Source organism: Salvia hispanica, chromosome 3 (assembly GCF_029641045.1).
Source record: "Salvia hispanica isolate PSC_SH4W2 chromosome 3, Shi_PSC_v1, whole genome shotgun sequence".
NCBI lineage: Eukaryota > Viridiplantae > Streptophyta > Magnoliopsida > Lamiales > Lamiaceae > Salvia > Salvia hispanica.
Window position 1 is genome coordinate 24,153,167 of NC_142694.1, and position 24,936 is coordinate 24,178,102.

The 24,936-nt window shown below is 37.0% G+C and overlaps 2 protein-coding genes across 6 annotated transcripts in view; one reads left to right on the top strand and one right to left on the bottom strand.

The window, feature by feature from the left end:
• The window catches only part of ATM (Serine/Threonine-kinase ATM-like protein), a 30,736-nt gene extending 11,797 nt beyond the window's left edge, over positions 1-18,939 (top strand). For 4 of the 5 annotated variants that reach the window (XM_089067186.1, XM_089067188.1, XM_089067189.1 and 1 more), the window contains 53 exons: positions 457-503; positions 585-648; positions 750-824; positions 916-1,035; positions 1,319-1,504; positions 1,631-1,752; positions 1,837-1,906; positions 2,071-2,198; positions 2,423-2,564; positions 2,634-2,774; positions 2,870-2,968; positions 3,093-3,139; positions 3,681-3,873; positions 3,971-4,189; positions 4,615-4,686; positions 4,823-4,892; positions 5,139-5,256; positions 5,362-5,485; positions 6,513-6,653; positions 7,355-7,465; positions 8,030-8,077; positions 8,176-8,280; positions 8,394-8,480; positions 8,705-9,019; positions 9,101-9,216; positions 9,345-9,411; positions 9,498-9,572; positions 9,776-9,889; positions 10,161-10,325; positions 10,414-10,512; positions 10,944-11,095; positions 11,660-11,861; positions 11,984-12,031; positions 12,254-12,337; positions 12,753-12,836; positions 13,178-13,258; positions 13,571-13,660; positions 13,753-13,815; positions 14,056-14,196; positions 14,281-14,337; positions 14,483-14,542; positions 14,638-14,732; positions 14,998-15,106; positions 15,753-15,842; positions 16,270-16,349; positions 16,437-16,515; positions 17,190-17,236; positions 17,312-17,411; positions 17,586-17,717; positions 17,807-17,941; positions 18,041-18,106; positions 18,311-18,457; positions 18,572-18,939. In XM_089067186.1, the coding sequence (XP_088923312.1) occupies positions 457-503; positions 585-648; positions 750-824; positions 916-1,035; positions 1,319-1,504; positions 1,631-1,752; positions 1,837-1,906; positions 2,071-2,198; positions 2,423-2,564; positions 2,634-2,774; positions 2,870-2,968; positions 3,093-3,139; positions 3,681-3,873; positions 3,971-4,189; positions 4,615-4,686; positions 4,823-4,892; positions 5,139-5,256; positions 5,362-5,485; positions 6,513-6,653; positions 7,355-7,465; positions 8,030-8,077; positions 8,176-8,280; positions 8,394-8,480; positions 8,705-9,019; positions 9,101-9,216; positions 9,345-9,411; positions 9,498-9,572; positions 9,776-9,889; positions 10,161-10,325; positions 10,414-10,512; positions 10,944-11,095; positions 11,660-11,861; positions 11,984-12,031; positions 12,254-12,337; positions 12,753-12,836; positions 13,178-13,258; positions 13,571-13,660; positions 13,753-13,815; positions 14,056-14,196; positions 14,281-14,337; positions 14,483-14,542; positions 14,638-14,732; positions 14,998-15,106; positions 15,753-15,842; positions 16,270-16,349; positions 16,437-16,515; positions 17,190-17,236; positions 17,312-17,411; positions 17,586-17,717; positions 17,807-17,941; positions 18,041-18,106; positions 18,311-18,457; positions 18,572-18,649 (5,700 nt within the window). In that variant the 3' untranslated portion in view covers positions 18,650-18,939. The remainder of the gene's footprint in view (positions 1-456; positions 504-584; positions 649-749; positions 825-915; positions 1,036-1,318; positions 1,505-1,630; positions 1,753-1,836; positions 1,907-2,070; positions 2,199-2,422; positions 2,565-2,633; positions 2,775-2,869; positions 2,969-3,092; positions 3,140-3,680; positions 3,874-3,970; positions 4,190-4,614; positions 4,687-4,822; positions 4,893-5,138; positions 5,257-5,361; positions 5,486-6,512; positions 6,654-7,354; positions 7,466-8,029; positions 8,078-8,175; positions 8,281-8,393; positions 8,481-8,704; positions 9,020-9,100; positions 9,217-9,344; positions 9,412-9,497; positions 9,573-9,775; positions 9,890-10,160; positions 10,326-10,413; positions 10,513-10,943; positions 11,096-11,659; positions 11,862-11,983; positions 12,032-12,253; positions 12,338-12,752; positions 12,837-13,177; positions 13,259-13,570; positions 13,661-13,752; positions 13,816-14,055; positions 14,197-14,280; positions 14,338-14,482; positions 14,543-14,637; positions 14,733-14,997; positions 15,107-15,752; positions 15,843-16,269; positions 16,350-16,436; positions 16,516-17,189; positions 17,237-17,311; positions 17,412-17,585; positions 17,718-17,806; positions 17,942-18,040; positions 18,107-18,310; positions 18,458-18,571) is intronic. The other variant, XM_089067187.1, reaches the window with a different exon arrangement.
• A 118-nt stretch (positions 18,940-19,057) lies between these two features.
• Positions 19,058-22,695, bottom strand: MKK3 (mitogen-activated protein kinase kinase 3). Its single transcript, XM_048118600.2, has 9 exons — positions 22,358-22,695; positions 21,970-22,233; positions 21,387-21,605; positions 21,172-21,309; positions 20,907-21,074; positions 20,451-20,564; positions 20,146-20,253; positions 19,938-20,029; positions 19,058-19,690 (listed from the first exon to the last, which is right to left on the bottom strand). The coding sequence occupies exons 1-9, from the start codon at positions 22,457-22,459 to the stop codon at positions 19,330-19,332; spliced, it is 1,566 nt and encodes a 521-aa protein (XP_047974557.1). The 5' UTR covers positions 22,460-22,695; the 3' UTR covers positions 19,058-19,329.
• Between the last annotated feature and the right edge of the window lie 2,241 nt (positions 22,696-24,936).

Below are 24,936 nucleotides of genomic sequence, written 5' to 3' on the forward strand. Positions count from 1 at the left end.
AGAGACTGACACCATCAATAGGTGAACCTTCAAAAACATTATCAAAATATTTCAACTGTATGATTGGGCCTGCTTGATTTATATGGATTATTTTTGCTTTTATAAGTCAACTTTTGATGTAGCATGAAGAAGGTTTTATCCTATTATGCTCTTTTCCATTATGAGGATAACTAAACTCTGCTTGTTTGGATTGGTTTAGTCATCTCAGGCATGCTTTAAAAAAATTGTTGCTCCACTAAATGGTTTATATTGTTCTATCTTTAGCAATTTTTATTCCTGAGCTAGATAAAAAGTCAGTTACCATTAGCTTCACTAAAAAACTAGATAAGTATGAGAGAATATTATGATGAACCATAAATAAGATTTAGTATGTGTTTTTATTGTTACCATGGCTTCCCTAGCAGAGATAAATAGGTTGACTTGATCAGATCTTTAAGTTATAACTTTCACATGCAGGCTATTTTCATGATGTGTGTTGTTGCAGCCATTGAACCCTGTCAAAGGTAAATAACTAGTAAAAACAGCCAATAGTTCATATGCAAACAACCCCTGCCTTCGTTTCTGATAACGTGATCCTTATTCAGGGAATTGGTGCCTGCCTTGCTAGATAGTTTATCAATGGAACTACATTATACAAGCAGGGCAAAGGTGATATGTACATTCCTGTTATATAATAAATTTATCATGCAAAGCAGAAAGCGTCTAGCATTTTATCTTCATACTGTTTCAAATTCTAATATTGATTCCAGTACATGGAAGAGCTTATTGGATCAATCATTTTCTGTTGGGTTACTTGTGGTGTCAGCTTACCTGCACTTGTTGAGGTAATATCTCATACATAAGCCACTTGAACTTAACATTTATGCTTTAGAGTTTAGAACACTCTCCTACTTGTGATATTAATTGATTCCACAGACTAGAGATCTTTATGTCTTGAACATGGAGCCCATGAACTTCATGCAATACTGTTGCCAGTGGCTCCTTCCTGCCTTGATCTTGAAAGAGGAGACTTCTAACATAAAATGGGTTGCTAAGGTAGAAATTCCATTTCTCTGTTGCCCTTCTCAGTTTCCCTAGAAATGCTTTTAGCTTGCATGATTGACTATCTTTGTAATAGTTTATTAAGTAAGATTACCTTGGCTTTATATTGGTTAGCAATTATTTGTTCTTGGTCTAATGAAATTAGAATTGAGAAAGCAGGTTTCTAGTCTTGATATTTTTGGTATATTTATAATATTCTTATTTTGCTTTTTGTGTATTTTTTATCTCACAACTATTTTGGAATATATAAATTTTGTTGACAATTTCTACTTACCAGGTCGCTTGCCAGCCTTCTGCCGATTTGGTCAAGCAACACTTTGTGCACATCTTTTCAATCAGTATGGCTTTGCACTGCAGCAAGAAAGCTGGATCAGGTAATGGTTATAGGGTGCTGGGAACTTATATCCTACAGATTGCTGAATTATCCGAGCATGAAAGAGATGAACTAATTAAGAAGCGTATGGTAAGAGTCCACGACTTAGTGTCAATATACATTAGTTTAGTAGACAACGCAATCAAAGTGCTTTTACTTGAAACTTGGATTTCTTCTCTAGAAAATATTAAGGATTCTCATTGTCATTGTGCATAGGTTTCTATCGTGAATCAAACTTTGTCTCTGGCTTCCAGTGTATCAGACCCTCCACTTCCTTTCTTCTCGAAAGACACAATTGCATCTGCTGTTCAAACTGTTGTTGATGGATTCTTGGATGGGTGTAGTACCTTTTTTTTTTGTTCTTTAAGTTATTTTTTTTGTGTACTTTGCATTTCTTAGTTTGCTTACTGTACTTTTTGCAGCGAGGATCAATCTAGAAGTCACAACCTTGCTGACAAGATCAACATATTCAGACCGGGCAGAGTTTTTACGGTGATTTATCCATTTTTATGTCAGATCCCTATTAGGATATTTTAAACAAATTTTGAGATATGCTGTTTATTGTTTAGATGGTCATCATCACAATTGTGCAGTTCATTATTGATATTGATCAATGCTGTTCAATTTCTTTATTATTTTTCATCCATTTTTTGCAGTTTATTGTTGATATGCATTATAAAGTTACTACTGCAGCTCATCACCGCCATAAATGTAACCATTTGGCTGGCATTGAAGTGCTTGTCAATTTGCTTGGGTTCAGAGCTGCTATTCCTAGTACTTTCAAGTGAGTCTTAGTTTTACACCTTTGCGCGTAACTAGGTAATTATAGTATAGTGGTGCTAATCTTGTTTTCAAGAAAAAAACTGATGCATTTCATCCTCACTATCCCCACTCTGTTCTCTGTCGATGCTGGCCATTGGATTTTCATTGAAAAATGATTATTGTGGAATATGACCATATGATTTTGCTCTAAGGCTAGTCTAACGTCTTCCTTATTCTGATGAGTAGTTACCTTCTCAATTTGACTGGTCAATTCATTGGTTCCCATTCTTTAATGGATCAATGTTGCCGCATTGTCTCCTCGTTACTGAAGATATCAAGAGATGACCCAGCAGGCCAGACTACAAGAGTTCTGGGTGAACAACTTCAGGTAAGATCATACCTTTATGTTTTCGATTTGCATGCAATCTTTGACCCTCATGGAGTTGCTCTACTCCAGTTTCTGGTGTCTAAGTTGGTTGCATGCTGTGTACCCTGTGAATCTAACGACAAGATCTCCACAACTGCTTCTTCTCAACTGGTATCACTGCTGCATCAGCTTACTATCAGTTGTGATTCATCTCTGCATGAATACATTAAGGTATTTATATCTTTGCTTCAGTTACTTTTGTCTTTGTTACAGTTGAAGAAAGTGTGTCTAACTGTTGACAATCATTTGTGGACTTGTTACTCCAGGAGCTAGAGCCTTTCCCTGAGCTCGATACATTTGGTGATATACGAAGGTTTCATCAGAACTTATGCGAAGCCTACTCACCAAGAGTTCACCTACTAAATGTAAGCAAATGGTATTATTGTCATATTTGCTTGATTCTTTGGTTTATGGCTGTGTAGTATTAGTATACTAGTATGTTGTCTTACTTTACCCTCTCTAACTCTTCTATTCTTGTAATTTTTTTAGCTTGTGAAGAGATCCCGCTATGTACCGCCTAGAATACTTCTTTGCAGGTATTGCCTCCTTTTGCTTTCATTTACACATGAAAATGTCTTTCCTCGGTAAAACAGTGGGTATCAAGCTGTGAAAAATCTGTGTATCTATCAAATTTGGGCTTTCAAATAAATTATGAAATGATTAATGAAAGAGATTTAGTTTAGTAGTGTAGAACAATTAAATATAGATATATGTGGAGAAGTATATAGACATAGTAGAGAAGAGTGGTAGGTGTATTTCATTACTCAACATAGGCCACACATATATAGTACAAGAGATTAAGCAAGACTGTCACACAACCGATGTGGGATACTCATATTCTATAAAAAAAATAGAATTGCAACATGCAGACAATCTGTGTACCTATCGGACTTGGAAGAAGTTTTATGGAAAGATATTTTTTTTGAGAATTTTTGTCAACGACTCTTTTTAGGGTTGGATTTTTTCTCATGTCTATATGTATGCTCATTTAAAGGAAGGCTGAGCTTCCTTTCAACCGTTTCTCTTTGGTATTTAGAATTACATGAAATTTCATTTGTTGACGGTTATTTCTTTCAGTCTGAAAGCATTGTATAAGAATATCTCTACAAAAGGAAAGCATCTACGGAAGGAACTTGGTGATGATTTTCTCAAAGATGAATATTGGCAATCAGACAGTGAAATTGTTCACGCTTTCTGGAATCTTGTACCAATATGCAGCTTTGATAACACAATTGATCTTGGGGCCATGGTGTCTGACTTCATATCTAGGGTATCACTGTATCTTTGTGTTGTTATTTTATACCTCTAAGACATTCTCTATATGCGTTACAAACTGACTGAACTCTTCTAATGTAACTGTATTCTAGGTTGGTATTGGTGATCCCCATCGTGTAGTTTTCCATCTTCCTGGGGAATCTCATACTCTTGTATCTGGAACAGTTAATTTGGTTGGTACCAAGGAGTCAAATATCCACATGGATACAAGAATATCCAATGATAATCTTCTTATACTTATGAGGCTTTTAAAGAAGTACCTAATGGATGATTCTGTTGAGATAATTGACCTGGCTTCACAAGCTTTACAGGTTAGTTTATTGATGTACCATTTGCTTCTACCTGTTTTTGAGGTCTTACGCTTGTCCTGGTTTTGCTTTTGATGATTTGTGTAAATTGGCCAAATATTAAATTGTCAGTCACCATATCAGATGAAAACCTCATGTTTTAGAGACTTAGTGGCCTAAATGGACTGTTTTAGTTACTTGAATTAACTTTTTTGACAATGCTAGGACTGATGCCCAGTATTTTGTGTTGGATCCTGTGCAGTTATATAGCTATTGGATATGGGCCCCACCATCGTGGTGTCTTATATAATCTTTTCTAATGAATGTCTGTAGTTACCTAACAATCTGAAGAGTTATTATAAATAGTAAACTAATGTGTGAGGCATGTAATTTTCATTTGGACTTACCCTGGATGTAGATCTTAAATATATCAATATACACTTGTGCAGGGTATTCTTTCGACTGAAAGGGGTCAACAATCTTTGATACAGTTGGATTCCTATGAGAGGTCTCTTGTCGAGGTTTAGATTCTACTTCAATTATATCTCACTTATCATTTTCTTGAATTATTTTCAGTAATAATATGGGAAACTGTACTGCTAATATGTATCACAATCTGGGCTCTAATTTTCTTTTTAATTGTTGCATAATTTGCAGGTCCACTCAAAAGGTGTCAATTTGAAGCTAGTGCAAAGTTTGATTGCTGGTCTACAGCGTAAATTTAACGGTAAACTGTTAGTTAAAGTTTTTTCTGCTGTATTTGATGTTCTACTGTATGATAGCAGTAGTAAAATATATTTAAGTGAGCATATGCGTGGTCTATATGTACAAATGAGTAGCATCTTGTTGGTAGTGCTAGTTTCAGATTATCTCTTTAATTTTTTATTTTATTTCAGTGCATTCTCTACAATCAATGTTCCTTTATATGCCCATTCATCGATTCACAGTTGACTTCTTTTAGAATTTGTCTCAGATAAATCTATTTCCATAGAAGACTCAACCATGTGGACTACAACTGACAAAACATTTGAGGGATGGATTTGCCCACTTGTCTATGCCCTGATAAGTTACTGTGATGACCTTATTCTTAGGTTGTCTATCTTCGTTGAGAAGGATCTCAGCTTTAACCTACTTGTGTCTAAAGCTGACTTTTGTTGAGTGATTTACTTGGTTGCTGATTTTCATGTTTATTTCAGATTATGCCAAGATATTGTGCTGGTGAAATCTGAAGTTTCAGAACTTCTTTTCTCAACTATCGTTGTTAATATTGCTGGCAGAAAGGATTCAGAAGCGGATCTCTGTAAAATAATCTCATTCAAGGTTATTGTTTCTTGCCGTTCACATAATCATTTGATTGTTTGGATCATTTGTTTCATGACTTGATGCATGGGAAAATTACATTTGGTATAAATCATAGTATATGATTGCTTTTGTGCATGAATCATTTACAGAAACACATGAATTTTCCTGCTTCTCTAACCAAACAGTTCTATGTTCCGATATTTGCAGAACTATTTCTCTGGCTTAAGGCATTCTTTTCTGTTTACTTTGTGAAAAGTTAGTTGAATGATAAGATGATGATGCAGGATGAAGTAGATCAAATTTCATAGAGCTAATTTGTGGTTCATGGTTGCTTGGCGGGCCCTGAATGAGAGAAAATAATGCCTCTTTCTTTTGCTTACATCATTAGACAAGGCAGTTTTTCTTGAGAATGTTATGGATGACTTTTCCCTTTGAATTTAAAACAAAAACTATGTAGCTTGTCAAGAGAATAAGAAAGCAAAAAAGAAAGAAAGAGAAAGAAGCTTTTAGGAATTTTGACATTGCTAGCACAAGTTTGAGAAATTGGGTTATGGAAGTTTTTGAAAAATGGGTTCCATATCCCTAGAACTCCTGAATTAGTTTTCTGTTTTTATATTGATAGTTAATTTTGTTATGCAAAAGTGCAAAACTGACTTTAGCTTGTTGCTTGCTTTCAGAATAGATAAAGAGTTCCTGCCACAACCAACCACTGAAACCTTTTACATTTCTGTCCACTTTTTGCTTCTACTTATTTCTTTTGGAGCTAGCAACCATTTCATTTCAGCTAGTATTATGGCCTCAAACTGGACTATTTGCAATAGTAATGTTGTTTGATCGGTGCCCATATATGTTCCTAGTCTTAGAAAGTGTTGAAAACTATTAACCTGGAGAACAAGTGAAGTGGATATTTCTTCTCTAAATTTCTTTCCATATCCTTCCACTGAGTTTCCAGTTAGGATTGTGTATACCAAGGTTTCTATTTCCATCTGATATATAACTTTTGATGCTTATCATCAGGATTAAAAGTTTCCCTCATTATTTACAGGTACGAGAAAACATCTTTATTGAGTCAAATGGATTGATGAAATCAATTCAAGTGTTCTTGAATGCTCTGAATGAGCTTCGACTGTGTAACGCAATTGAAAAAACCAAGTTGTCATCACTTCCTAAGCCAAAATCTTCAAAGGTAGATACTTTCCCAAAGTTCCATTTATCCATTCATTGAATGTTTCCAGGCATGATTTACGTGATTCATGTTATCCATATTTGCATGTAAATACCTACCTTACTGGGGCAACATCTATTTTGCATAGACCTAATCCATGCTTTTATAATTTTCCTATTTTATCCTCATGTGATTTTGCTACTATTAATGGTTGAATTATGAAATAACTAGCAATGGGGGTTTTAGAAGTGTTTGATTTCATGAATTCATGATTATATAAATATTTATATACAACTTCATAATTTATCGGATGAAGTTTTAATTGTTATTCTGGCTTATGGTGATTATTTTCAATTTTTGTCCTCAATCATTAAGAAATTGATTTGTTTACAGAGTAAGATAATCCATTGTTTCTCTATTTATCTGACATGTTTACGAACAATCTTCCTAAAAGTTCATCGTGATTATTAAGAATTATTCTCTGTAATGTTAGTAAGATGGAGTTGTGAATTTGTCATTAGTTCCATTTCATTAGTTCCTGGCCAAGATGCAGTTTTTCTCATCATAGAATTTTTCGTCAATTTCTATTTGTTTCTTTTCATGCATACTCTGGGGATTCCTTTTAACTTCTTTTGAACTTCTGTAATTTGACTTGGCATTTAATCTTTCTGCTTCCTACATGATTTAAAAGAATTGATGAACTTTAGCTTACTTTTTTTCAGAGTAATAAGTCTCCTAGTTCTGGGTCGAAGTCACGATCTTCATCATTGAAAGTCAAGGATCCTGACGCATCTTCCTCTGGATCAGTAGTCTCAACATCACTATGGGAAAAGGTTTGGGTTCAGCTTTGAAGTTTTGATACAGCACCATGTATGTAGTCTGTAAAAAAGCATATTCATTCTTATTAACCAGATGGTTTCCCTCCCCCTTCTTCTTCTCTCTATATATAATTGTCATGTAACTAATGCATGTCATGTGATTCTTATGATTACCTTGTAAACTATTGTATCTTTTAGCTAAAGCTGACTTGTTTTTATTCTGACATCAGTAACATTATTTTATATTAGATCAAAGTCAGGGATCTTCCTCTGCTAGAAACCAAGTATTGGGTCACCTCAAATTAAAAAGACCAGTGACTCTTCTCTGCTGAATAGCTTTTTAAATATATGCTTTATTAAAAAAAAAATTGTTCTAGCACTTGTTCTGGGAAGTTCAGTTTTGTTGCAAACATCATTTGCAATTTTCAAGATCATGCTGCTACAAGAAAATACACCTTATATAAGGATTTTAGAGCTTTCCAGAAGTTTTTTCCTTTCAAAATTTCATTGTTTCTCTTCTCTCCTGCTCTAGTACTGTTGAATGTGTACATTTTCTCATCGGTTGGTATCCTTCTCCAGGTTTACTGGCTCTCCGTGGATTATCTTGTAGTTGCAAAGTCTGCTATTGTAAGTACATTTTCACTTGCTTGTTTGCGGTACTAGTATTTAATATTTATGTTCCTAGAATCTCCATCTGCAGTTTTTTCCTCCTGTTGCATTTACAGGATTGTGGATCTTTCTTTACGGCCTTTCTTTATGTTGAACACTGGTGTGAGGAGCACTTTAATGCATTAACATTGGGCACACCTGATTTTTCTCATCATGAAACAGTATGTTCACACGCACCTTCTAAACATCTTTGATTTGATTTATTGAGCCTTGTTTCCTTTGGGTCCTGCTTTGTCCTGTTCACTATATACACAATGTGCTCTTTGTCTGTCAGCTGCCACCACATGTCGAAATACTTGTATCAGCTGTTACCCAAATCAATGAGCCCGACAGTCTCTATGGGATTATCCAATCTCACAAGGTTAGCTCTGCAGTTATATGACTAAACTAAGTTCTTGATTTATATTTCTTTCCAGATCTTTGCCTTCAACTTGAGTCAAAATGCTCCGCATAGAAGATAGGGCTTCTTATGAAAATGCATGTAGTTGCTTGGCAATGGAAATGTGGCAGTCTCGTGAATACAGATATGACCCTCTTTACAATGCCTTAACATAATTCAAGCAATTTTTTCTCTATTAATTCCAGGTGGCCTCTCAGATTGTAACTTTTGAGCATGAGGGTAATTGGAGTAAAGCACTTGAATACTATGATTTGCAAATACGCTCAGTGCCAACTTTGCGAATAAGTGGTTCTGCATATTCTTCTGAGGAGAACTCTCGACTGGCAGACCATGCATCCTTCTCTAAAATAAAAAATGACTTCACACAGAAAAAGCCTTATAAAGGACTAATTAGATCTTTACAGAAAAATGGTTGCAGTCATTTGCTAGATGTGTATTGCCAAGGGTTGACTTCTCAGCGAGGTCGGTTTCAGCATGATTTAGAATTTATTGAGCTGCAGGTCTGATTTAATTTATGCACTGAGCACTCAGATTCCTTATTTCTCTGTCCATGTCTTATTTTCCTTACTCCCTGTCTTCAGTATGAAGCTGCTTGGCGTGTGGGAAACTGGGATTTCTCTCCGCCTTATTCTTTTGCTGAGTCATCTGTATCATATAATTGCAGTGATGGACAGCATTTCAATGAAAACTTGCACAGGTATTTTCCTTGGATCTTGTGTGTAAGTAGGTTAAGATGATTTAAGTCTTATGCATTCTCGAACCCTCATCTTTCAGTTTTTCCTCCTTCCACCAGTTAACTCTGATAATCTACTTGATGTGGTGTAGGTGTTTGGGAGCACTACAAGGAGGAGAATTTGATGAATTTCATACTAAGTTGAATGAGTCGAAGCAGGTCAGTTGGTACTACTGAATTACACGGTAGCAATACCTTTATTTTTACCGTAACTGTTGACATTCATGGTTGTCTATCAACTGCAGGCTCTTTTATTGTCCATCTTCCATGCAAGCAAGGAGAGCACTGAGTATATTCACTCAAACATTGTTAAGCTTCAGGTATCAAATATTTCAAGCAAGTTTTTGGGATCTTCAATATCTTGCTTGTTAGGAAGAAAACCCCATTGAGTCTCTCGAATTGGTGGACTGAAATGATTTATTTCAATTGCTGAGTTTAATGAAAGTGTATCTGTCTTCTACTTCGCATGATTTTTAGAGATTTCACTTTTATCATCTTTTTTCCAATCTAATTTTTGTTCCAGATCTTTTATCATCTTGGTATGGCATGGGATTTACGTTGGGGATCTGGGAATTTTGATTCTTCTTCTGACAAAGTGAAATTGCTACCTGAACCTACAGTCCCCGTCATAGACCAGGTACTTGATTTACTTGCACAAAATTGGCCCAGGGTTGGCAACATATTCCATATTTATCTGTCAGCTTTTATATCATAAAAGAAACCATGTCCGGCACTATAATCTATTCTGTATGGTAACAAAACAAATTATCTTGTGGTTTAAATTCCCATATCCGCTGTACCTGTTGTTATGTTTTATATTAAAAGTATATCAGTATCCGGGAGGACATAAAGTCGGAGAAGTTATTGTTGTATGTAAGACCCACTAACTTCTGAATTTGAATATACAGCTGCAAGGGCTCCATAAAAACTGGAAGTGTGTTCTGAAACAGACAGACCTACATATGAATTTGTTGGAACCGTTCATCGCATTCAGGTCTATCTTGCTTCGGGTTTTAAATTCCGTGGATAGTATAGTCCATCATCTTCGGGAGTCAGCTGCAGTTCTTCGTAAGGTATACTCTAGAAACGCTTAAAACTTAGCAGAATGGAATGGATCTGAGCAGAGCCTGCTAAGTCAGTAGCTCGTTTTGCCACCTGCAGGGCTCTAGGATTTCTCAGGCTGCTGCAGCTTTGCATGAGCTTATGTGCCTCTGCTCTGGAATGGGAGAAGAATATTCTAATTTGTACTGGCTTGGAAGGGTATAAACTTGCTTTTCATCTTCACATACTTTTGAAACCATGTAGGCCTCTAGGTTTGCTTCCAATGTTGAATTGCTGATACAGAATGATTATGGCATTCTAGAGCTTTCTTTGGCATCTTAAATTAATGTTCATTCATAAGGAAAAATTACTCCAAGTTTATACTCTTACTGGCTTCAATTCTATTTCATCGTCCCTAGGCTCTGTTAAGAAGAAAATTTTGACGTTATGTCAGTCTCAAAATAAGCTTGAAAGGTGTCGGTGTTAAACAGATTTATTCTCTAAGGACAAGAAAGTTTTTTTAATTAGGTAGTTCTGTTTCTTAATTCACATGATTAAGAAAATTGGAAAATAAACTATGTCACCACTCTGTCAAATTTTAACTTCTCATCTTTTTGGGGTCCTAACATGTGTGATCTTTATTTTAAAAGCTAGAAGAAGCTAAGCTTCTCCGGGCTCAGGGGAAGCATGAGCTGGCGATCAACCTTGCAGACTATATTTCACAAAACCACCAGTTAAATGAAGAAGCTGCAGATGTATTTCGCTTAGTTGGAAAATGGCTGGCAGAGACTCGATCAAGCAAGTTAGTAATATGTCAATATATTGTCCATTATATAGTTAGCATCATGATGATGAGCCTCTAAGGTTTTGTTCTATAAACTTTACCTGATATTTTCATAAGCTACTAGTCTGGAAAAACAACTATAAGATCTGCTAGTACTCTAGTAGTAGTTTGACAGGATGACATGAAATAACAAAGTAAAATAAACATGTTATTTTCTTCTCTTATATGTCATTCGTCATTAGAGACATTAATGATTGGTTGAGCATTGACTATTTAATCAGCAGCAAGGATGACAATTATCTTAACAAACTATATGGCTCCTGGTTTTGTGATTAGTAAATATCCTGAACTGAAATACAAGGCTTTGGCTTTGCTTGCAATCTCGTGAAGTGTCTGAGATGGCCCACGGAATGATATTTATCTGTGACTCCTTAGGTTTTTCTTGTTGCCAAACTGGATTTGTTTGGCTAAGTTGAAGTAATCACTTCTGGGTATTCTTTGAGCATATAACATCTGTATATATCTTTCCTTCAGTGTTCATGGATCACTTAGACTCGTCCTGATCATCTGATGTTGATGCAGCTCGAGGACTGTATTAGAGAAGTACCTGAAGCATGCTGTAAATCTAGCTGAAGATTACGAGTCTGCAGACAAATTGTCCATTGAGAAAAGAAACCAAATGCATTTTCATCTTGCACATTATGCAGACGCCCTTTTTCGTAGTCATGAAGAAAGACTCAGCTCTAATGAGTGGCAAGTAGCATTACGATTACGGAAACACAAGGTATATTTTTTAAATACTTAGTAAGTAGATTGCAAAAAGAGAAATAAAGAAGTTTGTCGAAGATGGTGGTCAAAAAGTTCATTGGTTAATTGCAACCATAAAAAAACATTTGTTACTTGCAGAAGAAGGAGCTGGAAGCATTAATCAAGCGATTCAGGAGTGCAGCAAAGGTAAATGCTTTTACCCTCTCTCCTTTAAGATTGTTCACCTGCACTGTGCATTATTCACCATTACTAGTATTCACCATTTATATATTCAACCCAATTTGTTTTTGTGATGAAACCTCATGCCCTCAACTCCCTCCCATCCCACACACAAAAATAAGTAAAAGGAGTGCAGTAGCTGTTCAGAGAGATAAGCTAACTTGATATGGTTTTCTATGTGGATACTAGGGAGACAAAACTGATTATACACTAAAAATACAAGAGCTCCAAAAGCAACTTGCTATGGACAGAGAAGAAGAAGTGAAATTACAGGTATACTCTTTGGTGATCAATCTGGCATGGCCTTTAAGATGTCTCATGGTATATTCTTGTTAGTTATTGATATGAAAGTCGAAAAGATCCTATTGGGTTTATCAGTTTTAGCCTTTAGATCGTGTCAAACTGAAATAAGCATGTCCTACTTTATTGAATCTTGCTTATTATTTGTTTAACGACTTGAAATCATTGTTATAAAAGAGACTCTACCGCGTCTTCAAAATTAGTTTAAACCTTCTTTCTTATATTGTTCGTGATATGTGGCATTGTATGTTGCCTAGTGCTGGAAAACTAATCTCCATATATATTTTTGAAACAAGTATGTTTTGCAAATTGAATGAGATGAAGCTCATTGCGTTTCACGGGGCTGAGTTTTATCGTATTATTTAAATGTTTAACCTTTGGCTCCCAGGAAGACAGAGACAACTTTCTGTCTACAGCTCTAGAAGGCTACAAACGTTGCTTAGTCGTTGGCGAGAAATATGATGTCCGAGCGGTAAATATGAATTCAATTGTAGATATTCTTTTTTATGATATTATTTTTTTTATGATCTCACATGGTATGTAATGGCAAATGGTATAGTTATATATGAAGTATGAACAGCATTTGAATTGTCTTATCCATATGTATGTTATATATCCATACCCCCACCCTAATTTAATCACTTTCCTGTGAATGTCCCACTTTTTGGTGTTATGCTTAGACCATGTCTTCTATGACAACATTGAATATGGGTACAAAATTGACGGCCAACATGTAAATGCAAGCATTATCATTTTCTCTGAGGCACTGGAACTGGCTTTTATCCTGTTTGATTCATGCTTGTGTACTTTTAGGTATTTCGACTCGTTTCGCTATGGTTCAGTCTTTCTAATCGGCAGATCGTTGTGGATAGCATGCTTAGCACCATTAAGGAGGTAATTTAGTTTTATAAAATATAATTGTATTATTTTATCATTCAAATGTTCACTAATTCTGGGGGCAAATAATCAAATTATGTCCGTTTTCTAAAAAAAGAAACTCTATATTTTAGGAAATGGACCCTACAATCCACTAACACTAATTCCTATACTCTTTCTCTTCATCTTTCTTACTTTATCCATTTCTCTTCCTCTCTCTTACTTTACCAATTTTGCATTAAAACCCGTGCCGTTACCAAAGTTCCTATTTTTAGGAAACGGATGGAGTATTTGATTGATCTTCTGCATGTGTGATGCATATTTATCTAGGTGCAATCTTATAAGTTCGTACTATTGGTATACCAAATTGCATCAAGGATAGGTGGCACAAAAGATTCTCTTGGACCTACTAACTTTCAGGTTATTTCTCTATAATGTACTTTATTTTAGCTGTATCATTACTCAAAATCTTCTGTTTTACCTTCTTGCCCCGTGATTGTTGGCTACTGCAGTTTGCATTGCTTTCTCTTGTGAAGAAAATTTCCATCGACCATCCTTATCACACAATATTTCAGGTATTAAGTTTACGTTGTACTGATAAAGGTCATCAGCAATTGCAATTTTCATGTTTTGGTTAACATTTGCTCCAATCCTTAGACATTTGCATTTTGTCTTTAGTTTACTATTTTACCTACATGCCTTTTTTACTACTTATGTGCGGTTTGCAGAAGTTTGAGAAGTCATGAAAGCCATGCCTCGCGTCGCATTCTAAAATTAAGACTTATTGTATGCTTTCTTTTTCTTCGTCTTATTAGCTGCTGGCCTTGGCACATGGCGACCGCATAAAGGACAAGCAGCGTAGTAGAAACTCGTTTGTGGTCGATTTTGATAAGAAAATTGCTGCGGAAGATCTCTTGAAAGAGCTATCATCTTACCATGGGGCTACCATCATACAAGTACAACTTTCATTGGTCTTTTTTTGTTATCTATGCATACCTTAAACTCTTTCATCTTTTCATTGAGTTTGTTTTATTATTTAGATGAAGCAAATGGTGGAGATATATATTAAACTTGCTGAAATGGAAACGAAGAGGGAGGTAATTAAGTGGTGGTTTGATCATATTCTTTCTTACAGCCTTTTGTTTACGTCTTTCCGTGAGCATGTGCTGCTGTTTCGATCTGTTCCGTCTACTCATGAGATATTCTTTTAATCGTTTGAACTAATATCATATCTTTAAACAGGATGCCAATAAAAGAGTGCCTCTACCAAGAGATCTGCGCAGCGTTCGGGAACTTGTCCGCGTAACACTCATCTTCCTTTTCTTCACTTGGTTGGTTATACATGTTAAATTACTGAAATTGGTAACATGACCATAGATATCTGGATGCATCTTCAGGTTCCTGTTGTGACTTCTAATATTCCTGTTGACCGGACTTGTCAATATGCTGAAGGGTTCTTTCCCCACTTCAGAGGGTTGGTGGATTCAGTAACGTAAGTGTTATATTTTCCTGGATTTTCGACTGTGCAAAAATATTGGGTAATGGTTACACATTTTTGGAATATCTCTGTGAGTCGTGAGATATATTTTTCTTAATGATGATAACTAAATTCAAAATTAATTACACTTATTAACTTATTTGGCTGTCGTGCATGAAATCCAAAAGCTGTAACCTCTTTATGCCATGAGCTTCTCATCATCAATATCTGCTACTGTTTTTGCTGAGTGTTTTGTTTTTTTTGTAATTCAAACATGCAGCGTAATGAATGGTATAAATGCCCCTAAAAGGGTGGAATGCTTAGGTTCTGATGGAAACAAATACCGGCAACTTGCAAAATCTGGCAATGATGACCTCAGACAAGATGCTGTATGAATTCTGATCTCCTTCTCTTGTGGATCCTATTTGCCTTTAAAATGACAATATTGAAGAATTTTGTTCTTGTACTGTGCACTGGTCTTGAGGAATCTAGTTTATGACAACTGTGTAAGTTTACCGGTTTGTACACCCATATAGTGAATAGAAAGCCACATCATTTGATAACTTTTGGTTTTCAATGTACATGTCTCCTTCAGTCTTAATGCACCTTCTACATCAAACATATTCCCTTTTTTTATAGCCTCAGACACGAAAAGAACCGAAAGCAGAAATCAATCACCTGTGTGAGGTTGAGGTTGTTTATATGTTTCATATTGACCGAGTAGTTTCTTTCTGGGGAAGTCTTATTTAATGCATATAACCCGTATCAATTAAGAAACATTATCTTGCTATAACATAGAGCTTCTGATAATCTGATTGTATACCTCTGTCAATAGCTTTTCTGTCAAATTTTACTGGCCTTACACATTATATGGCATCTATCCGAATTCCAAATCACAGCTTGGACTCATACTTTGCCTGTTTTTATGGAAGCTAATTGAAATGTTCTCTTGTAAATTTCCTCTTTATCTTCAGTTGTTAGGCTAAGAGTTAGTAGATTGAATCCCTCTCACAAAATTTTTGTAACTTCCTGTAGGTGATGGAACAGTTTTTCGGTTTAGTAAACACTTTTTTGCAGAATAATCGGGACACATGGAGGAGGAAACTGAGTATTCGTACCTACAAGGTAGAGTGCCACCTTGAACAAAAAAATTGGTTGTTTAGTTGTATGAGGTCCTCTGTTGCAGCAGATACACCCTACATGAGATGGATCAGCATTTGAATGATTAAATTTCATAATATTGTAAAAGGCGATATATATGAAATTTTGTCATCTAACTGCAGAGATACTGTAGCAGCTTGATTAAATTTCTTCATTCTAGTCCTCAAAATAAATTGTATTATTCCATTCCTCTCAATCTATTACTTCTCTTACTCCTCTATCTCTGTGCTTCTGGGAAGTGTAACATTGTATGTAGTTTGTACAATATGTTGTATTCAGTTTCTTATGTAGCCCTTATATAGAATGTTCTAGTCCTCTTTTATACTTAAAGCATCATGATTCATGAGTCTTTTCATGCACTCCTAATTCTTTTTTTTTTTTGGCAAGACAGGTTGTACCTTTTACTCCAAGTGCTGGAGTTCTAGAATGGGTAGATGGAACTTTACCTCTTGGTGATTATCTTGTTGGAAGGTTAGTATAATAACCATTTTTCATGTAGATAACAGCACAAATATGAGATTCATCTTATGTTAAATATGTTGGGTGTTCCATATCCAGCTCCAGAAATGGAGGTGCTCATGGTTGCTATGGAGTAGCAGACTGGACATTCATGGAATGCCGGCAGCGCATGGCTACAGTATGTTTTCTGTCATTCTATTACAATAGTTTCATCCCGTTTATGTTTGTATCCATTGATCATTTTGAATCTTCTCTCTTGATGAATCTTTTTCCTGTTGGTACCTATCTGGTGAGATCTTATTATCATAATGAAAATATAATTCCTTTGAGTTTGATGCAAGGGAACTAAGGTAATTTTTGTTTTGAGTTAGCAAAAATGTTTTTCTCCAATAACGAAAATATGTTTTCTTGTTCGTTTTGTGTGAGCTCTGTATTTGTATCTCTTAAAGCCACTCCCTATATTTGCAGTTGTTCCTTACCCTTGTCTATATTTTCTTTCCAATACCCCTGTTTATGTCTAGATCAACCAAAGTGTAGACGATCCCCAACAAATTGTTTAAATGTGATGTTCATCACATTACCCAAGCCCGTTCTGTTTCATCACCCTCATTGCACTTGGTTATTTTCAGTATTAAGATAAAGTTTAAAACAGAAAATGTATAACAAATAGTTGAATTGACATCTATCGAATATTCTGTCAAAACATTAAAACAGAACCAAAACTGCCTTAGATAACCAAAAATTGAATTTACATGCTTTTCACCATCTCGTGCAATATTCCAAGATAAAAGTGCCTGCAGTTAATAAGAACCATTGCTGGCACTCAACTAAATATAACGGCACTTTTTGTAGGAAACGAACAAGCGCAAAGCATTCCAAGAAGTCTGCAATAATTTCAGGTGCGTAGATTTTTCGCCCAACACCCATTTCTTACACGTTGGGACTAACTTTGGCTTTCTTATCATGCAATGCAGGCCAGCCATGCATTACTTCTTTTTGGAAAGGTTTTCACATCCTGCAGATTGGTTTGAGAAGAGACTTGCATATACAAGAAGTGTGGCAGCTAGTTCAATGGTTTGTTTTTGGTGTAATCATATTCTTTCAAAATTATTATTGAAGCGAGTCATAACATTAGGTTTATTCTTACATGGAGAAAAACATCTGGCATTTATTTGTTGAGTTATGGCAGTTCGATAAGCTCATCTTTGATCTTTGATAGCAATAAAAGTCTAGTTCGTTTGTGTACAGGTGGGTTACATTGTAGGATTAGGGGATCGGCATTCCTCAAATATTTTGATTGATCAAGCTTCCGCAGAAGTTGTTCATATTGATTTAGGAGTTGCATTTGAGCAAGGCCTGATGCTGAAAACACCTGAAAGAGTCTGTTTTTAGAGTTCACATTTTCTTCCACTATCATTCTTTCATGTCTTGGTATTATACCTCGACTAATTTGCAACTGTCATTGCCAGGTACCTTTTAGGTTGACAAGGGACATCATAGATGGCATGGGTGTAACCGGTGTGGAGGGAGTTTTCCGAAGATGTTGTGAGGAAACTCTCTCTGTCATGCGTACAAACAAAGAAGCGTTGCTGACAATTATTGAGGTACAATCACCAGATATATGTTATTTCTATTTTTATTAATGATAAAGCATAGTTGTATTATGTGCTACTAGTATTTTATAACATGGAAATTCTATGCAGGTTTTTATCCATGATCCTTTATACAAGTGGGCTCTATCACCTCTGAAAGCTATGCAGCGTCAAAAGGTATATTATCATTCTATTTGATTTGTTTAAGTTGTAGAGTTATGAATGCTATATGGCCATTGCAGAAGCCAAAATAATCACCATTTATTTCTGTAAAAATAGGAGACACTTTATGAAAAAACTTGAAGAACATGACATGAATCCCATTTATGTATTGAAATGTGGATGCATTGCTTCTGATGTTGTTTTATTTTCCCTTAATAGGATATAGATGACAATCTAGATGCCGACTTGGAAGATTCAGAAGAAGATGCATATGAAGGCAACAAAGATGCAGCAAGGGCCCTGTTGCGCGTCAAACAAAAGCTCGATGGATACGAAGACGGTGAAATGAGAAGCGTTCATGGCCAGGTACTTGTTCAACTCTGTATAAGCACAATTAAAATCTTTCCGAAGTGAAGATGGTTCGGTTTGTTAAAAGTTCATGCTAACATACTGTGAATTCCCTGTACTGCTCTGCTCTAGGTTCAACAACTTGTACAAGACGCCATTGATCCCGACCGCCTGTGCCATATGTTTCCCGGATGGGCAGCGTGGATGTAATGAATAAGTGATAAGCCCCCTCAATTTTGTCGAATGCACAGAAACATAATACATTTTCAAGTCTGCAGTTGAGCTCTGAGGGATTCTTTCCTTTTCTTCTCTTTTTTGCCTCGTTTCATTTCATGCATGGTCTTGAGGCCAAGGCGAATATTGGCAAGTGTATATATCTTTTCTGTTAGTCATGCTACTAAATGTACAGTAGTTGAGTTGTATTCTATTTAGAGTTGTTCCATTGTAGACCACTTTCTTAAATCCTGTGTCTAAAAGAAATGTCTAGATAGACTGATGCAGTAGTTGTTTTTGGGTAAAGGTGATTGATGTCTTTGGGTGAAAAATCTAAAAATCTTAGATGACAGGAAAATAGTGTCTTGCAAGATTGTACTTATTAAACACATAACAAAACAAAGGTAACATCCTCGAATTTTTGGCTTTTGCCTTGATATATAAAGTACCAAAAAGAAAAGATATACTACTATAATCTTACTAAATATGTCAACTCTATCATCTCTAACTATTGGATACAACAGAGTTACAAAGGGAAAGCCAAAATCAATGATGATCAGATCCAATGTGACCAAAACACATTTCCACTGTTAGCTGGTGTTGATAAATAGATAAGATACAAGACAGTTGCTGAGTGTAACTGACCGTAGCAACAATTCAAATTTGCAGTCTGATAATTAGTGAGCAATGTAGAGCTCCTGTGCTGCAATGAAGTAGCGGCCTATGAAGCTCGACCTTTCCAGAGTGAACTGCTCTCGGAACGTCCCCATACGCTTGCTCGGTATGTCAATTGATAGGTCTCTGAAATTTGGCATGCCCTCTACTTGCAAACCATCTCCACATATCAAGAACTGGTTCCCAACAATGAATGACCCTGATACACGGATAGCTATTCCACTTTGGCCGTGTGCACGGCACTGGAGTTTCTCCACGACATGCACAAGCTTCTGAGGTGGCCATTTACCAGCCAGTGTCGTGCGGATATTTGACAAGGTTGCGAAGATATCATCCGGCCCGGCAGATTCCTTCTCACAAAAACTGCAAATCATGGTGTCCATAAGCACTTTAGAAAGGGCTCAAACCTCATTTAAAAGGTTGAATGCCACAAAACCACAATTTTATCTACTTCTTTGTTTTATCTTTAGTTTGTCAACAAAAGTCATCCTATTGCTCCTGACTAGAGTTAAACGAATGAATGGATCGCATGGACTTGGAAAATGGAAAGATTTTTACAAGTTACACGTTTCGTCTACAACATAGAAAAAGTAACCAAAATGTAGAGTACCTGAAAACTGAATGAGCTTCATATAAAGTCTTCATGTGATGCCAAAGATCATCAGAGCCGTCGAAAAGTAAGTAATAGTGTATTGCCAGCATCTGATTAAGGCACACAAGTCATTAAGAAAATGTCAGCAAGTAGAAAGATTTTAGAAATTTATTTTTATCATGCAATTTTCATGATATAGATATAGCAGTCAGATATATCAACTCACATCTGCTAGTTCCTTCATCCTCTGCGTTGGGTCAAATATACTTTGGACAAACTCTTCCAAGTTCACTCCAGCCTCCTCATACTTCGTGATAAATGGATGCGAAAGTAGCTGTACAACACACAAAAACGTCAAAATGGGAGAAAGTAACTACTATTAAAGATATTCATGACACAACACTTGGAAAAATTTAGTGCTATTTAGTCATCTGTGAGACTGGCAAGGCAAAGCAAAGCAAACAGAGATATCAATCAAGCTACCAAGTAATTTTACTTCAGACAACGAAAAAATAACCTTCTCATGCTAACCTTCTCAGCAGTTGGCCTTGCCACTGGATCTTTCTCGAGGCAATCGTCAATAAATGAACAAAACTCTGGAGAAAAACCCTTATCCATAAGTGAAGGAGATGGATCGTCCAAAATCTTCATATGCCAATTGACATTGTAGACAGAGACATAACACATTAAATTAGTCAGAATGATATCAAAACTGGGAATTAACTTTTCACTGACTCAATCCATTCCATCATGACTATTATAGCTAATAGTAAACATTTTTTGACTATGTAAGAGGACATTCCAGAAATGATAAGAAAGCATCACAGAGATCCATGGTCATTCCTTTTATATTATTCTCACTATTCAAATGCCGTTCAGTCTGAATATAAAAAAAAAGGAATTTCATTCATGCTTGCTGGAAACAAAAGGAATGGAGATTTAAATATGAGTATGATCCAACAACGTTACTTTCTAGTCAATGCTTACCTGCAACATAAGATTAACTGGCCCTTCGTTAGCACTGTAAGGAAATTCACCGGTAGCACATTCGAATAGCGCAAGCCCAAGGCTCCAAATATCAGCAGGGTACGAGTAGTTTTCATTTCGAATCCTCTCAGGAGACATGTATGTAACAGTTCCAACAAAAGTTGCACACTGGAAAGCAGCAATCATAGTTAGCAGCAAGAAATAGCTACAAGTTTGAAAATGTGTCATACTAATTATTCTAAATGGTTAATTTACAATCACTAACCATGGCCATTGAATCCTCTAAGCCAGCACTGATACCAAAATCCGTAATCTTCGGTTCCCCTTTGAGATTTACAAGCAAATTTGCAGGTTTAATATCTCTATGAACCAAGTGCCTAACTCCATGCAAGTAACTCAGCCCCTTCCAACAAAAAGAAAAGTTGTGAAAATCAAGTACTCCGATCGTAAGGTGAAGCTGAAATAGAAGAAGTCGCTTACAAGCAAGAGTTTCTGCACCATGATGGAAAGAACTGGTTCTGGTACAGTCTTGCGTATACGAAGGATATCAGCCAAAGATCCACCATCCATGTATTCCAAAGCTATACTTATCTGTCCAGAGTCAGGAGTATAGAAAGCACCATAAAATTGGACCAGACCTTCATAGCACGGTGCCTCACACAACGTCCTTATCTCGGTAAGAAGCTGTTGCCTTTTCTCCTGATATGCACATGTAAATATTTATCAAGAATGAAAACACAGGACATTCAACCCTTCACTACTACAAGTTCAAATCATAGTATCTTATTGCATCTATAGCCTAGAAAAACCGACAAACAACAAGAAGTACCATCAAAACAACATCTAATCCAAATAAACTAGGTCAGCCTCTGGAAAAGGCAAAATGTGGATTACACCACTCAACTTAATCCCAATTCATATGCAATACTAAGCTCAATGACAGTTTAACATATTAATCACCTACATTCACTTATGAACGACGAAGCAATCCCTAGATCAGGCCTTCTACATAAATTTCAGGCTTCACCACAACCAAACAAAACAGCATAAGCTTCAACCCCACCTTCTCAAAAATGTTGATTTTCTTTAGGGCAATGATCCGGTGATTGGGGATATGAATTGCCCTCTGCACAACACTGCTGGCACCGCTGCCGATGGACCCAAAAACCCTCATCTCATGAGAAGCACACCTGTATGTCTTCTCCCCATCATCAACAGAAAATGCTGAAGGGGAAGAAGATGAGCTGCATTTCTGCAACCCCAGCTCATTGATGTTGTAGATATTGTATGATTTACTCAGTAGATTCACTGTTCCACCATCTGATAACTGCTCCACATATTAAATTGCAAAAATTTCAAGAAACTAATGTGGCAATTGACATGTGAAATTATGCACAATAGCATAAAAAAAAAGCGAATTAAATTGGATAATAAAGATTTGATTTTTATACCATGTAAGAATCGGAAGGGTCGATTGTTGACCCAGATGGAAACCCTTTCTCTGCATCAAAGAGTGGCACGAGCTTCTTCTTCAACTCTTCCAATCCAGCCATCAAAGTGCAGAATTCAACAGCACATGTGAAAATTAATTGGGTAATTTAGCATATCACGAAAAATTGGAAAGTTCCCTAGTTTGAAATCAGAGCTTTGTGATACTGAAATTCAGCTGTGGATGGTTAATTCTTGGATTTCTATGTTCAATTAACCAGTTTCTATGATTATGATGATTTTGATCAAAAAAAAAAAATTCGAATTTTATAGTAGTACGATTTCTTTAATTGATCCGGAAGCCATTAAATGCACTTGGATATAATCCATTACTTAAGGCTGAAGGAGAACGTAATTTACCTTTTTGAACTAAGCTTATACAAGGAAATAAACCTAAAACAAAATAAATATCAGATATATTATAGATTAAAACAGCGTAAAAACGTCGATAAATGAAAGGATTTGTCTTTATCGTATACTAAGGTGGTGTTCGGTTTGCAAAATAAAATAATATCAAAATACAATCTATGATTGGGTTGTGAGATTATTTTAGTCATAGGAGGTTAGCTATGACTAATTATTCTATGATTATCCATTCAAGATTGAATTGTAGAGTTTGATCTCATAAACCAAACACACTACAAATTTAATCCTAGATACAATCTTGCAAACCGAACACCTCCTAAAACATTTTATTTAATCCTACTTTAGTTAATGATATATTCTATTACTGCTTTATATAATTTGCGATTTTCTATATATGAAAATAATATTTTTCTCATCCATAAAGCCAATATTACATGAATAAACCTAATTTACAATATATAAATCCAGTTATTTAATCCTAGAAAAAAATGATTTACTAATGGAGTATAATTCTTTTATACTGCATATAAAAATTATAATTATATTAATGGGTTACTCATATTCAATCCAACTAAATCCCCGCCCATTCCGAAAGTATGAATTTCTAATGAGTCAATTTGATAAGAATTCAAAGCCAACAAAACTTAATCCAAACTTAGATCTTCAATGGCTTTAGGCCAGCCACAGACTAGCTACTCTCTCTTCATGTCATGTCATCAGCGCTAAAATTCAACCTATCACATCATCATTTTAAGCAAATAGGCTAGTCGCAATAAAAATAATTCAATTTACGAAATTAAATTTATGACAAATTACGGAATTAAAATTTACGAGACATATACGGAAAAATTCATTAATGTCATTTAAATAAAAAAAAGGTACATTGATTAAAAAAAATTACATTAAATAAAAAAAATTACATAATAAAAAAATAGGGCTTCCACACACGAACCCCGCCTCTCTCTACTCCTCGTTGCCGCCACCTGGGACCTCCACGTCCGAGGCCCCGGCACTGTGCCCTCGCGGTATCCAAATCGACCCACATGCTCTCGAGCATCGAGTGAAGAAACCTCTTCTTCGTGAGGTCAGTTGCGGCCTTCCAATCTTGGAAGACCGTGTACATCTGCTCCCGCGTTTTTTGACGCGAGAAGAAGGTGAGCGCAGGTGGGGGGTTGCCGACTGGACCTCCTGGGGCGATAGGAAGGAGGATCCCCTCGCTGCCCGTTGCGCCCGCTTTTGGCCAACCGGACGAGTGCGGCGAGCAAACGATGGAGGGGACGGAAACTCCTCAGCATCCGGGGGAGGTCATGGGAACCGCCGCTGCTGCCGCTGTAATCGCCGGAATAGTTCAGCTTCTGCTTCTTCGGCCACCCAGCTGCGACCCCCGCCCGGAACTTCTCGGAGTCCTTCAGCACCAGATAGCAGTTCCAGTAGGTGAACTCCTTATAAACCCCCGCCTTGGGGAACTGACTCTCCGCTATCCTCCGGCAGTCCTCCTTAGTCTGCCCACTAGTCTGCATGCGGAGGGCGTTGGCGTACAAGCCCGAAAATCGGCCAACCGCGGCCCTGATGTGTTCCCACGCCTTCCGGCACTCCTCCCCGGTGAAGTCCTTTCCATGCGGGCAGTTTCTCTTGTAGGCTGCTCTAATCTTAGCCCACATATTGACGATCCTCTTGTTGTTCGCAACCAGGGAATCGTCGCAAACCGACAACCACGCCTTGGACAAGGCGACGTTCTCATCGTCCGTCCACTTCCTCCGTGCGGTGGTGTCGTCAACAGCCGGCTGCGACAACTCCCCGACCACCTTGCTCTTCCCCTTGTTGTTGTTGTTCTTCTTCTTCGGCACGGCCCGACCCCGCTCTGCTCCTCCCGTTGGAACGGGAGTGTCCGTCTCCTCGACATCGATCCCCAACTCCTGTAATGAGAAACGGTCATCCCCAGTGAACTGCGTCTCCACCGAGGTCGATGTGTGAGACGAAGCCGTCAAAAAGTCAAGAGTGGGACGATAGACCGTGTCCCCTCCCCCGGCGACCCCTGCATACCGGGCTGCACCCCCCCTGCCATACCGACATCATCCCCATCATCTGTTGCATCAACTGCGGCGTACCTCCCTACCCCGGCATTCCCTGCTCGTCGCTGGCCTGCCCCCCGCCCGGCATCGCCTGCCCGCCCGCC

Coding starts and splice junctions, on each gene's coding strand:
- MKK3 (XM_048118600.2), bottom strand. CDS start 22,459: ATGGCTGGATTGGAAGAGTTGAAGAAGAAGCTCGTGCCACTCTTTGAT. Junction 21,606..21,969: donor AAATCAACATTTTTGAGAAG/GTGGGGTTGAAG, acceptor TGTGCATATCAG/GAGAAAAGGCAACAGCTTCT. Junction 20,254..20,450: donor CAAGGCCAACTGCTGAGAAG/GTTAGCATGAGA, acceptor TGTGTTGTACAG/CTACTTTCGCATCCATTTAT.